The sequence below is a fragment of the Fusarium musae genome, chromosome 2 (assembly GCF_019915245.1).
Source record: "Fusarium musae strain F31 chromosome 2, whole genome shotgun sequence".
In the NCBI taxonomy this organism is placed as follows: Eukaryota; Fungi; Ascomycota; class Sordariomycetes; order Hypocreales; family Nectriaceae; genus Fusarium; species Fusarium musae.
This window is the reverse complement of record NC_058388.1, coordinates 2,721,517-2,736,612: the sequence shown is the minus strand read 5'-3', so window position 1 is coordinate 2,736,612 and position 15,096 is coordinate 2,721,517. Positions and strand designations below refer to the sequence as shown.

The window sequence follows — 15,096 nt, the reverse complement described above, 5'->3', positions numbered from 1 at the left end:
AAGTCTTATCGTTATCAAGCTTCATGTGGGGCCCGCATACGAAGCTACGGGTAGTCTAACCTTATCTGAGCATGATGCAGCGGTGAGTCATGGCAGAATACCTTACGTCCGGAGTCCTGGGACATCTATGAAGAACTCATTTACCAATACTTGAGTAAAGCATGAACTCAATCAACAGACTCAATCAAGATGGGATGGGCTGATAGCCTCCTAAGCTTTGCCCGGGATGAGAGGGTTGTTCTTGTCACCTTGGGCTTAGCTACCTTTGGTGTAGTGAGTACCGTCTTCACTGCCCTCACCATCATAAGAGACGACAACGAAATTCCGCCACCACAGCCAAAGACACAATACATCACTCAAGACACGGAAGACTCGTTGGAACTTGAAACTCTTGAGAAGTTATTAGACCATCCCAATTATTCCATAAGAGAAGTCGCGATCAAGATCCTTTGCGATCGGGCCGTGAACGATTCCGAGACAACTGACATATTGCTATTCGGCATCACTCGACCAGATTATGATGAGAGGATGCGGTGCCTTAGGGCCTTGGCCCTGCTTACTGGACAGACTATCGGTGAGTTTTGCAAATAACCTCATAAGATTCAGCTGACATTTTCAGGGCTGGATGGACTTTCAAAGTTGAACAATCCCAAAGCCTACTCGGCTCTTGTCCGTTCTCTGGAGCTGAGCTTGGATGATACCGAGCGACCGAGCCTCACTGATAGCCATTGGGATGAGTATTACCTTCGCGACATGGCCGAGAGGTTCTGCTTAATGTTCATCCTGGAGCTCGCCAATAAGTATGGTGCCAGCATGCTAGTCAAAGCGCGCTTCGTCGAAAAATGGTTGGCAAAGCAGGAATGGGGCGATACCCCGGAAGAAAGACGCCGAAATTTCAGGGATTACATGGCGCTCAAGACAAATAGGATTGTCGAGATTGTCGATCGAATCAAGGAATCAAGGCGAGGCCTCAGGGCTCTGGAAAGGGCAGGGCTTATGGACAAGGAGATTTCCCGAAGGAGAATTCGTGAACTCCCGGACCTGATCATGGAGATCGAAGAGGAGACGGGAAACTTACCACTTGTCGAACAGCAAGTCACACGAACCAGGGAACATTCAGCCGAAGAGCAAAGGCTACGGCGGCAACATCGAGAAGCGATGGTTCTCAACGATGGAACTCGACCACTGGCACGCGAGGATATTATCGAGAGAGAACATACGTCTCCTGCATAGGATTTGTGAGAAAATGATACCCAGTATTAATATTACTACAACGCGTTTGAGAAAAGCACCTGTGCCATTGAGTTGTTAACAGGTGAGCCACGCCACGCGCTGTCGACTACACATCTGCTTCTTTCTTCAAGCGAGTGGAGTTCCCTTCTACTATCTAACACTCACTCTGCCTGACTTAAAAAAGACAATATGTTGCCTTGCGTCACATGAACCGCCACATCGATGAAAAATTACAATTGTGCAAAAGCCCCAACTCAGGTCTATGTACTTTTTCTGTCTCTCGGTCCTGGTTGTGACTTTGCAGTTCCTTTTTCACCCATCTACGACTGAGGCTAGGGAAATGAAGCAAATAACCATTCATACCGTTTTTATCCCCTCTTCTAGTGTATCTCCAGGCCCAGTCTTGCTCTCCAGTCTGTCCAAACCTCTGCCCAGAAGTAGTCTCAAGAGCATCCCCGAATTAAGCATTAAAAATGTTGACCTTCTCGGACACTATTCTTGCAAGGTCGTCTGGATTAGTCGACGCTTCAGATTCGTTGAGGGTCGCCGCTTTCTGGATCATGCAAGGCAATCTCATCTCTCTCGTACACAGCTCTTCTCGTAAGGCATCAATGTACTCCTCATCGAGGGGAAGCAGAATCTCATTGTTATCAACTGGCCTGCGAGCCAGTTGTTGTGGATCAAGAGGCAAATTCGGCGTCGTTTCGATCCGATTGTACCAAAAGTAAAAATCACCCTCCTTTCCTAAGAACAACAAGAAAACTCTCAACACGTTCGGATCCATCTTACCAAATGCCAGGCACTTCAGTACTGCAGTACTGCGGGCACAAAATTCTGCCATGCTTGTGGCGAAGCTAGATCTGCAAACTGGAATAGAGAAACCATCAACTGACTCCACCGAAGAATCAGCTCAGGATCTAGAGTACCTTCGAGGTAGCGGAACTCAACTGTCTCTTTACACTCATCTTCAGAGCCTTCACCAGGCTTATCAATGGAATGGCACTTGGAAAGACCTAAGCAAGACTTTGAGCCCATGCTAGGAGTCATAAGCAGCTTGAGCCGTTGTAGAGTTTCGGCCGTCCATGGCTTCTTCAGAATACCCAAGGTACGGCGGTTGACGACCTTGTCGACGGGAATGTACCGTTCGAAGTCAGCTGGAACATTCATTTCCGACCATTGATCGGTACATAGAGGTTCTAGCAATGATGCTAGACTCGGTGCGTATCTTGACTTCCTTCTTCCAGGCACCAAAGGAGGTAAACAATGTTTTCGGCCGAATACATGAGGACACAAACCTTGCGCACGAGGTGTAACAGCATGGGCCCAATGCCTTTGCTCACATGGATGTGGAAGCCACATGATTTGCCTACTGTCAATCTGAAGTTGTTTCGCAGGATGAAGACCATATCCAGTATCTCTTCCCAGCACTCGGGCGTATTTCTAAGAACGGGACTGACGATCTCCAAACCATTCAGCTGCTTGTATCCTCCCCACTCAAACATTTGGCGTAGCGATACATTGATTCCAACGGTCCACGTCTGATATTGGGGTTCAATATCGTCAACAGCACCATCCCGTGACAGAAGAGCTTGCTCTCCCAGGACTTCTGGTCGAAATACTCGTCCCAAACCAGAGTCAACGGCCCTTTAGAACTGATGATTTCTTCCATTAAATCAATTCTGTTGGGGAATCGCTCGGCACGGCTGAGCTCCCTGCCATCATTGGGATGAGGGTCGGGCCGGCCCTCATGCGGTAGCAAAACTGGCATGTACAATTCGAGCTCGATACCAAAATAGTAGCTCTCATTTCTTGCGTACTTTTGTGATTCTTCTTCGCTATCGGTTACGAGACTAGATCCTTGGAAATGCGACGCAGATAGATGTCTCGAAGACAAATTTAGAATCACAGTGGGCTCCTCAGGGGGCGCAGCACTTGCGACAGGATGCCGATATCTCAGATCTGGCACTTTGAAATGTTTTGGTTGTGGCTGGAAACATTTGGACAACTCACCCAGGCCTTGCTCCTCGAGAAAGTCGTGAATCGTGGAGCAATACCTCAGATTGGGATATGATTCGTAGAAGAATGTACCAGATTTGTTGAGACACCTCAGTGTTGAGTCAGCTTTACGCATAGAATAGCCCAGAGAGATGTCTCCAGCATATCCAGTGTTCCACAATGTTGGCTGAACTCAATAGCAACAGTCGCCTTGTTCTCCAGGAAACATTAAGCAGAGCTCGCATTGGTGTAGTGTCCTTCCTCACCATAAATTGCTATATCCATGAGATGCAGCAAATCTTGGACGGATGTAGCATCCAGAATTCTGTGGATGCTGTGGCGATCCTTCGGTCCCCCCAGATCTCTTGGATGGGGTAGAAGCTCCAGTGGTTTCTGGTCAGGCGAAAGGCGATTATTCCAGGAATCCTCAACCTGGACTGCGGACAGCATCTCAGCCTGTATATCAATGGCACCGTCCCTAGCAAGACTAGTATACTGTAGCCCTAGTGAATAGAGTGAGTTAGGTCCACAGTGAGCAGGATGACAATCACTCAGCAGCGGGTCTACCAGCCAAAGCATGGGTACGGTGGCCTTCATCGAGTCCAGGCTCACGAGATGCTTCGGTATATACAATTTGACCACCAGACGTGTCTCTGTATTGGGAACAGTGAGGAACCTCTTGTTCATGATGTCCATGATTGTCTTTGAGTCTGTTCCCGGAATCAAAGTTTCGGGACGGAAAAGAGGAGATTTCAACCTCAGACCAACCCATGCATACTCTTTACATTGATCTTCGTTGATCAATCCATCGTATTCCACTGTCCAAGATTGAAGTTCATTCTTGACCTTTAAGCCTCTCCGAGGGTTGGCTGTTGTGAGATTACTGGCATGCAGCACCATCTCTAACTGCTCGATAGCCCATTGTGCTCGAAGGAGGTGCTCTCGAGATTGGTAACGGTAATCTTTTGCATTACTTGGGAACCTGGCATACCCAGTAGAGGGGGGGGGGGGGGGATGCAGTGGCCTGCATGGATGTTTAGGGTGCTCACCATGCCCAATATCAACTCCGTCACCTGGATTGTGGCAAACTGTAAGGAGAAATCCAAGTTGCACTTGGAAGGTTATGGAAGCCATGGCAACTTCTAAGAAACAATCTCGGACTCCTTCTGAAAGTACCTTGCTATGTATAATTTGTTCGATGAAGGAATCCGCTGTCGTATCTCTTCGCAGTTATCTTACAGAGCTAGGTACACAACAGGGCTTGCTGGGAAATGATGATGAAATGGGAATAAATGAGCTATATAGTCGCAGCAGCAAGTCCAAGGCAATCTCAAGACTGTTTTTGTTTCTCACAAACAGCAGCAGTGATCTGCCACCTGTTCCCCGGTCACACCCGGAACATGAGGTTTTCGTTGAGCAGTGGCTGTTTGTTCTCGGCGGATCTAAAGCCCAAGCTGGGTTTTTAGGCACTGGCAAAGATATTGCGGGTTGTCACATTAAAGGATTCGGCAAGTGCCAACGCGTATTATCATTAGGTCAACATGCCACTCCGTTGTATTGAAGGACGGCCTCACCCACTGCGGATGTGTTTGGGTCTAATCTACTCTTTTGTCTTCTCATCTGTGGCGTTCTTGAGTTTCTTCAGAGGCTCCAGGCCGAATATCTCATCTGAGTTCAGGGGATTTCTACTCTCAGTGACTTCGCCGAACAGGAAGGCATTCTTCTCACGGCTTACACTGTTCGACATCTTTTTCTTATGCTGGGGCGGTGGTAACTTGTTAGACGCTGGAGACGCTTTTGAAGACCCCGACTCGTCTGGCTCCAGCATCCAGGAGAAAGACGATTGCGCCAGTGTTGAACGAGTAGGCACGGGAGCTGGCCTTGTCGGAGCCAGTGAGTTTACAGATCTGCCATCGTCGTGCGGGACTATGTCCATATGATCAGGGCTAGGAGGGCGTGCTGATACGCTCTCGGGGGATTTTTTTGATTCGGATATCTGAAGAGCCGAGATATCAACCTCCGTAGATGCCACTGACACAGGCTCAGGCTGAACAATAGTTGTTTCAGCTACAGCAACTTCTTGTGGTTTGTCTTCGGGTGGTGGAGATTGTAACACCGGAACCTCCATAGAAGAGTCGTCCAAGTAAATCTTGACAAACTGCACCTTAGCCGCCGCAATCTCGATGAGCTCCAGGCTTTTAGCTTTGTCGTCGAGATTTGAGGCAGATATAGCTTTGAGGTTATCGACCGTCTCGTCAAGCATTGCGGCAAGTTGTTGATTCCGCCTCTCCAATGCTACCAGGCTCCGGGCTGATTCTTGGTTGTTTACCAGGGGTTGCGGAGATCTAGGTGCAGATCTAGCCTCGTTGAGATTTCGCTTGATCTCTCCCATAGCATCTCGTACGGCTTGGTTGATACCCAGCTTTTCACCTCTTTCGTAAACTCCTTTGGCTCCTTTGGCGGCTCCCTGAAACAGAGCTTCCATGCCACCCTGTTGTTGCAGGAAGCGCGATGGGGATGATATTTGCGGCTTTGGGCCTGGTCCTTTATGCTTAAAGGAGTTGAAACCACGAAAGCTCGGAGTGCCTGCTCGCGAGGTCTGTGGCGGAGAAGATAACGTTGGCATCTTTCCAGTGTATTTCATAATCAGTGATGATCCTCCAGATGGTGAGAGATGGTCCCTCAGGTACAGAGCATCATCAACAAATGTATGAGGACCGTGAGCTCCTGTTGGAGGAGGGTATTTGAGCAGTAGTTGAAGGCAAACAGAATAATCGGCCTCTAATACTAAAAAGGGCGTTAGCCAAGGAGCATACATTCTTTGCCTAGGTAACTTGCAATCCCACCGAATTCTAATCAGCATAGCAACACAAATAAAATCGATGAGTTCCAGAGTTGGATCGACAGCAAAGATAGTATCCCAGAGTACCAAAAACTGCTCAAAGGGGAACTCTCTGCTGAAGAGTAGCCGAATCCACCGACTAGGTATTCTGACGTCAGTGACAACGTTAGGATAGGCGCATGGGTTAATACCTACATGAGAAATATTTGTGGTAAGATTTCAATGTTGGTTAGATGAGTAGCCAGTTCCGGGTCAACTTTCTGCAGGCAAACTTCGTGGATGAATTTGCTTCGTTCAACAATCGCCGAGCTTTGTTCTGCGAACTGGGGGGGTCGCAGAGAACTTCCTGGTGCCGGAATAACATCCTTGACTTCATAAAACGATTGGGCGCGTTCCATAAGTTTTGAAAACAGGACAAAGGCGTCATGCTCGATGAAAGAGTGGTCGAGAGTTTTGATAAGAGCATCGTCCAGAGGAATCTCTTCTGGTAAAGTCGTTGGATCCACGGCATCCTGCTCAATGACATATAGAATAGGGGCAAGCAGCTCGTGCATACCCTGCCGGTAGCCGCCTCGCTCCGGATTTAGTTTACAGTGCATAAACAGGATATCCAAGATGATTGACTGGGTCTGGTCTTCATGGTATGAAGCTTCATCGGGGAGTCGCTGAACGTCTTGCAAGATCTCAGCACGGACAACCTCATCTTGACGAATCGTATTCCACGGAGACTTTTTTATATCAGATAAATCAGTTAATTGGTTACGTTCCAGTTTGGCCGGCCTTACACTAGGATCCTCTGTCAGAGGATCGATGTTCAGCTCTGCAAGAGCTTCTGGGTGTTTTATATACTTGAGGAAGTGATTCCGTTTCTCAGCGTAAAGTTTTCTTTCATCGTCCAGAACTTGAGACCAGCTCAGTCCTTCAGCAGCAGTAGAAAGAAGAAAAGTCTTGGGGAAAGGTTTAGTTGCGGATGTCATGTCAAGCCAAAGGGCACAAGTGAACATACCTTCCAACAAAGAGAACGACATCCTGATATGCATGGGCTTGCAGGACCATTATACCGAACAGCACGTCGAAGATCACCGAGGTGCACACCTTGGGATTGTGTCTCACGCCATCTGGAACTACGTAGGGGGTGCTTTGGTCAGTGGAAGTATTATTTGTTGTCGCTAACGGGCGCAACATACAGGGACTCTTGGAGGGGTCTCATGATGCCTAGCTGCACCAAAGAAGAGTATAAGGGCAGTTTACCGGCTTTGCAGACAAGGCCTGGACTGAGAGTAACAACGTTGCGTGTAGACCACGGCACTGTAAGGTTGATGGCCGTAGGATGGACAGAAACCTTGATTTAACGTCAACGTAGTTGAGGTACCAGCTAACTAAGTACTAAACTAACGTGTCGGCTCTTCAGGTTCAATTGGGTCTTCGCCTCAATAGCTTGGCCCCACTTCCTCACTACCTGGGTACAGTCCGCAGGGGTTACAAATGTGCATTTCCGCGATTTAAATAGGTATTTTTGCCACAATAGAATTAAAGAAGATTAATAAGAGGTAATTATTCTTATATATAAATAGAGATAATACTGGAATAATTAGTATAGATTGGCCACTGAGAATGACTAATCTAAGTACCTGTAATAACATTTGTAACCCCTGCGGACTGTACCTTAGGTATCTCAGGTTGCCCTGGACTGCTTATACTGGACTCCGCTTCGCCGCCCGGCCCTCAGATTGCGGTACTGTCCCAATGACCCCAGGACGTCGGCTGGTTGGGTAAGGTAGCTTAGGTAGGTAGGGGCTGACCGCCAAACAAATAGCATCATGTCACCACCTCCCACTAACCTGAGGTTACCTACCTATCTTCGAATTTCACGACGCCGCTCAGCTCACCTCTTTGACGCGTCTCTTTAAGCCTCACCACTGCCCTTATAAAGCGCATCTTGCGACACGTGCTCTCGAAGTAATGCATTATTAGGCGACGCACTATGTCTGCAGATCTTTTTGCCGAGTTCAATAGTCTTTCAAATAACTCAACGCCTGCTTCAGGTCAGCAGCAGCAGCAGCAACAGGCCACTCCTTTTCAAGCTCAAGCTCAGCAACAACGGGAACCTCTTCAACGGGCAGCAACACAGGACCTCTTTGGTCTGTTAGGCGACACTAGCAATGCCTCTGCTGTAAAATCCCAGCCATGGCCAGCCTTTGAATTTCAATCAACCGCGCATAGCGCATGGGGAAGTGCTCTGGTACCGTCGAAGCTGGCGGAGACAAATGACGACGATGATGGATGGGGAGATTTTGAAGTCGCCGAGCCTTCACAACCTGCAACAGTCAATGAGGCCCCGGTTCAGTCCCCGAGTCCTGCGCCGTTTTCTGCATCAGGTTGGGGTTCAACCGTAAATGCTCCCTCAAGCTCAGCAAACTCATCGTCAATACCATGGCCCAAGCCAGATCCAAGTTCAGCTGCAGCTGTAGCCCAGAGGGTGCCCGCAGTGAAACAGCAACCGCCAACCCGAGTTGTGAGAGCGTCAACCATGGATCTATTATCCAACAGTCTTGTCGATATAGGAGGAGCTTTGAAGCCTGTCAGTGGCCCCAAAGCCCAGCCCTCCGGAACACAGTCACGGTTTACGCAGGAATGGGGGCAGCCAACAGTTAGTCAGGAGCCGCCGCAGCGGATGAAGGCGAAACTCAAACCTTCGGCACAACAAGATCCCAGTGTGTTGTTTGATGCTGAGGACTTTGAGCTTCAAGTTGCTGAAGGTGATGATGATGACGACGATGATGAGTTTGGAGACTTTGAAGGTGTCCTTCCTCCGGTGGCGACGAAAATAGCACCTGCAGTTACTGCCCAAGAACCACCTCCAGCTGCTCCACCAATGGATCTTCTTTCTTTAGATGAACCAGCTCCAGCTTCATCACAAACCGCAAAAAAGCCACCGCCCGCTAAGCTTCTCGGGCCTCTTGCTTTTGGTGCCACTGCTACGAATTATCCCCAGGCACCAAAATCGCCCTCTTTCCAGGATCGTAATCCTTTCCCAGAATTGGCTATTAAAACACCTACTTTTGAAGAACCAAAACCTATTGAGAAACCCAAGGAAGAAACACCCACCACAGCATGGCCATCCTTTGAAAGTCCCAAGGACGCCGATCTTGTTGAAACCAAGTACCAAGACGATGAGTGGGATGCCTGGGACGATTTTACTGCCTCCGATGATAAGAAAGCAAACACCAGCACAGGAAAAGTACCGGAGGGTTGGGGTTGGGATGCAGTTGATAATGTTCAACCTTCACATAAGGAATCCCAGGATAATGCCCCTCCACCAGTCAATGTCCCACCTCCTTCAGTCATCTTGTCTGCATTCCCTGATCTTCTCAACTCAGGTACAGCTTTTTTCAAGCCCATATCAGGCCACAGCACATCAATCAAACAGCGAATCATATCGGATCCCAAAGCTACAGAATTCTTGCGCGGCTATATCCTCTTAGCAACAACTGCCGCACGAGTTATTGCTGGCCGTAAACAACGGTGGCATCGGGATAAGATTTTGGCAAAAAGCATGTCTATCTCAGCTGCGGGAAGCAAGGGTATGAAACTTGCAGGAGTCGACAAAACACAGGCCGCGCGTGAAGATCGTGAGGCCGCTGATGTGGTCGCTGTATGGCGCGAGCAGGTTGGTCGCCTGCGATCTGCAGTTGCTACGGCAAAGTCTGTCGATAAGAGCCTGTCACTTCAGGTCCCTGAGATTAGCGAGAACATGCCAGTGCATACAGCCAAGATGGTACCGACAGCACCAAAAGCTTGTATCATCTGTGGTTTGAAGAGAGATGAGAGAGTAGCCAAAGTAGATTACGAAGTCGAGGATAGCTTCGGGGAGTGGTGGCTAGACCACTGGGGACATAAGGCGTGCAAGAACTTTTGGATACAGCATGAGCAAAAGCTACGACAACGATGAGAGGAGCGAATGTTGATATGTAGACAAAGTATCATTGAACATTCTCGTCTTCAACAGTTGATGCTGCTTCTCTATCGATACATGGCAACGGCAATACATGAAATCACTTGGCACGATGTTACTCAGGGTAATACTCACTTGCAAGTTTGACAATGACTATGTGACCTGCACGACAGGCGCTTGAGGTTGTCAGCCGAGATACTTGGTGTCTTTTTGCTGCATTGCTCCCTCAGTTGTGGACATCCAACAACCAATCCCAGAGACAGGAGATGCAGGCGGGTGATATAAAGTGTAATAAGCATCACTTATTGACCCTTATCACAATGCGTTCGTGCATTTCGAGAAACTGTGCGATGGAAAGGCATTGGCTATAGAATATCTGTGCTGCAGAATATCAAGCGAGCCGGCACGTTGTTAACGACTTGCGGGAGCGGCCGTTGTACAGCTTTCGAGCCGGGGGGCAACCGCTGGAGCCGAAGGCGAAGACATTGATTCTCTGAGAGGTATAGGAGGATAGTCGAGATATACTAAAACTTCATGGCTATCAGTGGCGTGTTTCGACGTCGGCCAAACTAAAGCTGCAGCTTCCTGTTGATTATCATGAAGAATGTCCAATGAGGTTGCGAAACCTGACCTTTGATCTACCATTGGATTTTCTTTCAACACCACATCACGGTGATATGATAATCAAGATGCTCTCGCCCGCCAAGATCTTCTCGTTCCTTTTCCTTTGTCCTCCCTGTACTTGGCACTATTGTTATGCATCTAGTATCGACCCGATAGAGCGATCAATGGAACAATGCAGCGCTGATCGGCTGTGGGCCACCCTCTGGGAGCAAGAAAACACCGGATCTTGATATAGGGTGTCAAAATAAACATGGCAAACAGTCCCCTAAGCCCAGGCTAAATTGGCCTAAATGTTTTTATCGCTTAGGGTTACGATCCTGAGCTTTCTATCCTCCCCTACTTCGTAGGGCAATTACAAAAGTCACAAAGTCAATGCTCACCTCCGTGGCCCACTCCGGCCCGTGTGGGTGTGCTGAAAAACTCCCGAGTGACCAGGTTGCCAGGGAGTGTGGACTTCGTTCGGAATTGGTGGGCAGAAGGGAAGGGAAAGATGCCAGGAACTTGGTATGTTCGCTTGATTCCCAGAAAGGCTTAGTGGAATATGCCAAGAAATGCTGGCCTTTCACTGACATGGCATTGTGTAGATAGGTGACACGGGTATTGTGAAATCGAAGACAACCACGCTTAGCATGAGACCTGTATGCCTACCTAGGTACGTAGGCCTCGTTCCTAACGGTCATTGCCAACTTATGTGCATACAGATACAGTACTAGAGGCTTTAACCTACTACCTAAAGTACCGGTACTACGAAACCAGGAATATATCGTCAATATGAGGTTTTCTTTCTCAAGTATTGAAGAGGAGGGTTGGGCATTATCATCATAACCGTTCGTGCCTGTCCCGTCCCGTCAGTTATGGCTACAACCTAACGGCGACGTTGTGGTACATAGATACACTCCCACTGGGCAATCTCTCAGATGATTTAATTAGGTAGGGCAAGGTATAGGGGCAGCTGGAGTGGTCGGTATGGAAGGGCTTGAATATCACGATTTTAGGTGTTTGCCCCCCTATAACAAGAAGACTTTGAGGTTGAAGTGTTGAGCTTGTCCTTGACAGAGCTAACAATGGATATACATGGATATTATGCCCGCAAAAGAAGTGTTTCTTGCCTTGGGTCCACCTCATGCACGGGTGTGGGTATCAAAGCTTCGGTACTTTCCTCTCATGTATATCTTCCCCTCACCTGCGTCATGTAACAGTAAATATATGAGGGTTGCGAAGGCAGTACTGATTAAAGTACTTGTTTCACAAGTGTCTTATCGCTTCTACTGTATGTTCTTTCCCCTCCATGTGTTGCCTGTCTTTCTTACTCCACTCCATTTACGGGCTCCTGCTGCCACAATAGGTACTAGACAAAGGCACTGCACCTAGGTTTCAGCTGCTTGGTAGGCAGGTACAGACTACAGTACTACTGGAACACTCTTTCTGTGTGGTCAGTGGTCGGTCACTCGCGGTTTTTAGCTGTCTTAGGTTGGTTCTGGCCCTGGCCCATCCAATTGATTTCCCTTACGATAGATGCAATACCTTCTTAGCTTAGGTACCTTGGGTTAGTAGGTAGTAGCTAGGTACTAAGCACAGGAATTCCATCTCTTTTTCCTCTTCTTCTATCCTTCACCCAACTTACACATCTCTCTCACCTCACCTTTCTCTCACCTTCACCACCTCTCTTCTTCCTTTCCCTTCCCTTCCCTTCCCTCCAACTTTCCCACCTTCCTCCCGCTCTCCTCACATCTCCCTCTTGCTACCGTCGACTCTGCTTAGCCCACGATACATTGCATCAGCTGTTGACGCACGCCTCCCGCGCATCATTTTGTAAGGTAGCCCACCCGCCCGCCTCCGCCGCCGCCGCTTTCACAGCCAGAGTGCTTGCGACCCTTGACCCCGCTATCCCGCTTCGCGTACACGACCGCAAGAAAAAAAACACACTGCACCACCTCCCCATCTTCCTAACCCCCGCCTTCTCCAGCACACTTGGACGTCTTCGCAGTTTCCACAGCGTCGACGATAAGGTTAGTAAACTCGTCATATTTCTGTCTTGTCTCCCCTGAGGATATGCCTTTCAATATTATCATGAAGGCAGGCATTTGGATCTGCCTCTTCCCTGCTCTGCCGTTCTGAACGTGCACTGCAAAGGAGGGATGCTCATTAGACCCTTGATTTGCGCCTGCTACAACGGCGACGGTGGAAGAATACATCCTGACAGCATTTTAGATCCGACCAGACATATCCTACCTGCGTCTGTTCGTTCTCATCCAAACGATTCGCTTCAAACTCGAATTACGACTTCTTCTCCTCGTGTACCCCGACCTAACTACTGCAAAATGTCGGCACCTCAGGATTCTATTCCCGGCAACGGAAGCGACATCCTCGATCAGATGGATCAGCTTAGAATGGATGACCGCCTTGGCCCTGATGGCGAACCCGCCCCTAAGACGGACGAGGAGTATGCCCAGGCCCAGCTCACCCTTCGTGCGATTGTCTCTTCCAAGGAAGCGGGTGTCATTATTGGCAAGGGCGGCAAGAACGTTGCCGACCTTAGAGACGAGACTGGCGTTAAGGCCGGCGTCAGCAAAGTTGTGCAGGGTGTTCATGACCGTGTTTTGACCATCACCGGCGGTTGCGACGCTATTTCTCGAGCCTACGCGATTGTAGCTCGCGCTCTGCTCGAAGGTGCCCCCGCTATGGGTATGGGAGGTGTAGTTCAAAGCAACGGTACCCATCGTATGTGACGATTTCTGCCAAAGGCAACCGAACTTTGAATTGCCTGCTAACTGAAGTCTTAGCGATCAAGCTCCTCATCTCACACAACCAGATGGGAACCATCATTGGAAGACAAGGTCTTAAGATCAAGCACATTCAGGATGCTTCTGGTGTACGTATGGTTGCCCAGAAGGAGATGCTCCCTCAATCCACTGAGAGAATAGTCGAAGTTCAGGGCACTCCCGAGGGTATCCAGCGCGCTATCTGGGAAATTTGCAAGTGCTTGGTTGATGATTGGCAACGAGGCACTGGCACCGTCCTCTACAACCCTGTTGTCCGTACTCAGCCATCTGGCAGCGGGAACGCCAGCGGCGGTGCAGGATTCAGTCAAGGCTCCGGTAGAAGTGATTATGGTGGTAGCCCTCGTGTCATGCGAACAGGCAACGGCGCCGATTTCAGCAACGGTAGCTCAAGGCCGTACAACCGCCGTTCCGATTCTGACGCAGCTCTTCGAGGCCCGCCAACACACGATGAGAATGGTGAGGAGATCCAGACTCAGAACATCAGCATCCCCGCGGACATGGTTGGCTGCATCATTGGTCGTGCCGGTAGCAAGATTAGCGAGATCCGAAAGACGTCTGGCGCCCGTATCTCTATTGCCAAGGTAAGCAGTTTTCGCCTTCTCCACCTCCGCCCTTTGTATTTTGAGCGTGAGTGAACATAGCTGATCTCCTGAACCACAGGCACCTCACGATGAGACTGGCGAGCGCATGTTTACCATCATGGGCACCGCCAAGGCCAACGAATCGGCGCTATTCCTTCTGTACGAGAATTTGGAGGCGGAGAAGATGCGCCGAAGTCAGCTCCAGGAGCCCGAGTAGGCGACTGATGTTTCTTTCTAAAACCCTTTGAGTTTTGCTTTTCTCGTGTTCCTTGCGACTTGCAGAGGTCAGTAGTTCTGGCAAGATGAGCTGGGACACGTGTCGTCCAGATCTGACTTGCCGCGAGGCTTGTATTTTCATTTTCGGACGATACCAGACGACAGCGTCACGAGCGACCAATCCACTTGTCCAACCATTTGGCCCTTCCATTCAAAACGAAACCTTTCATCATCAGTCATCGTCGTCAAATTCGTTTTCCTTTCATGATTCTTCCCCCTCTCGTTACCATTGCTACGCTACAGTACCACAGTCAGGGGTCAGCTTGGGTTGATCTTGGCTCATACCTTGGTTGTCACCTGGTTCCCTCCTCTCAGTCAATTACCCTCTTTGTGGCGCGGTACATCACTATTCAGCTCTGTAGCATATCTATCCACCTGTACCAGTTTAGCTCAACCGACTTCTTGGCGAAAAGTAATCTGCCTTCTTGGGAGGAAACGGTTTCGTGGTGCGGTGCGGTGCGGTGCAGCAACGCATGGCACAGTTTTCTTTTTACGACTGTTAAAACCACGTCGGGACAGCCTGACATGGCTATGGCTTAATGACACAAAACTAGCTCCGAAGAGCGGTTAACGATAGCGCAACATTCCAGGGACCGAGAAGGGCACATCACGGTTCCTCAAAACAATTTCTGCCCACGCTCCACGTCACCTTCCCCCCTCTCTTTCGCCTCGCACAAATGTTCCTGTCTCTTACATCCCCGGATCCCGACATCGTCACGCGACCCGCTACTCCCGTCTTATCGCTCACATAATTCCCATCACTCATCGCTCTCACACCACCGTAACATCAACTATACTGGCTCACCC

The 15,096-nt window shown here is 49.2% G+C and overlaps 5 protein-coding genes across 5 annotated transcripts; 3 read left to right on the top strand and 2 right to left on the bottom strand.

Moving 5' to 3' along the window:
- Positions 1-189: 189 nt before the first annotated feature.
- Positions 190-1,233, top strand: J7337_002755 (uncharacterized protein; the record flags this gene model as incomplete). Its single annotated transcript, XM_044820482.1, has 2 exons — positions 190-574; positions 620-1,233. 2 exons carry the CDS (start codon positions 190-192, stop codon positions 1,231-1,233), a joined length of 999 nt encoding a protein of 332 aa, XP_044684782.1.
- A 460-nt stretch (positions 1,234-1,693) lies between these two features.
- Positions 1,694-2,400, bottom strand: J7337_002754 (uncharacterized protein; the record flags this gene model as incomplete). Its single annotated transcript, XM_044820481.1, has 2 exons — positions 1,694-1,977; positions 2,127-2,400. 2 exons carry the CDS (start codon positions 2,398-2,400, stop codon positions 1,694-1,696), a joined length of 558 nt encoding a protein of 185 aa, XP_044684781.1.
- A 2,428-nt stretch (positions 2,401-4,828) lies between these two features.
- On the bottom strand, positions 4,829-7,098 carry J7337_002753 (uncharacterized protein; the record flags this gene model as incomplete). Its single annotated transcript, XM_044820480.1, has 3 exons — positions 4,829-6,015; positions 6,100-6,209; positions 6,266-7,098. The coding sequence occupies 3 exons, from the start codon at positions 7,096-7,098 to the stop codon at positions 4,829-4,831; spliced, it is 2,130 nt and encodes a 709-aa protein (XP_044684780.1).
- Positions 7,099-8,054: 956 nt separating this feature from the next.
- Positions 8,055-10,022, top strand: J7337_002752 (uncharacterized protein; the record flags this gene model as incomplete). The annotated part of the gene is made up of 1 exon (XM_044820479.1): positions 8,055-10,022. The coding sequence occupies one exon, from the start codon at positions 8,055-8,057 to the stop codon at positions 10,020-10,022; it is 1,968 nt and encodes a 655-aa protein (XP_044684779.1).
- Positions 10,023-12,970: 2,948 nt separating this feature from the next.
- Positions 12,971-14,230, top strand: J7337_002751 (uncharacterized protein; the record flags this gene model as incomplete). The annotated part of the gene is made up of 3 exons (XM_044820478.1): positions 12,971-13,370; positions 13,433-14,013; positions 14,093-14,230. 3 exons carry the CDS (start codon positions 12,971-12,973, stop codon positions 14,228-14,230), a joined length of 1,119 nt encoding a protein of 372 aa, XP_044684778.1.
- Between the last annotated feature and the right edge of the window lie 866 nt (positions 14,231-15,096).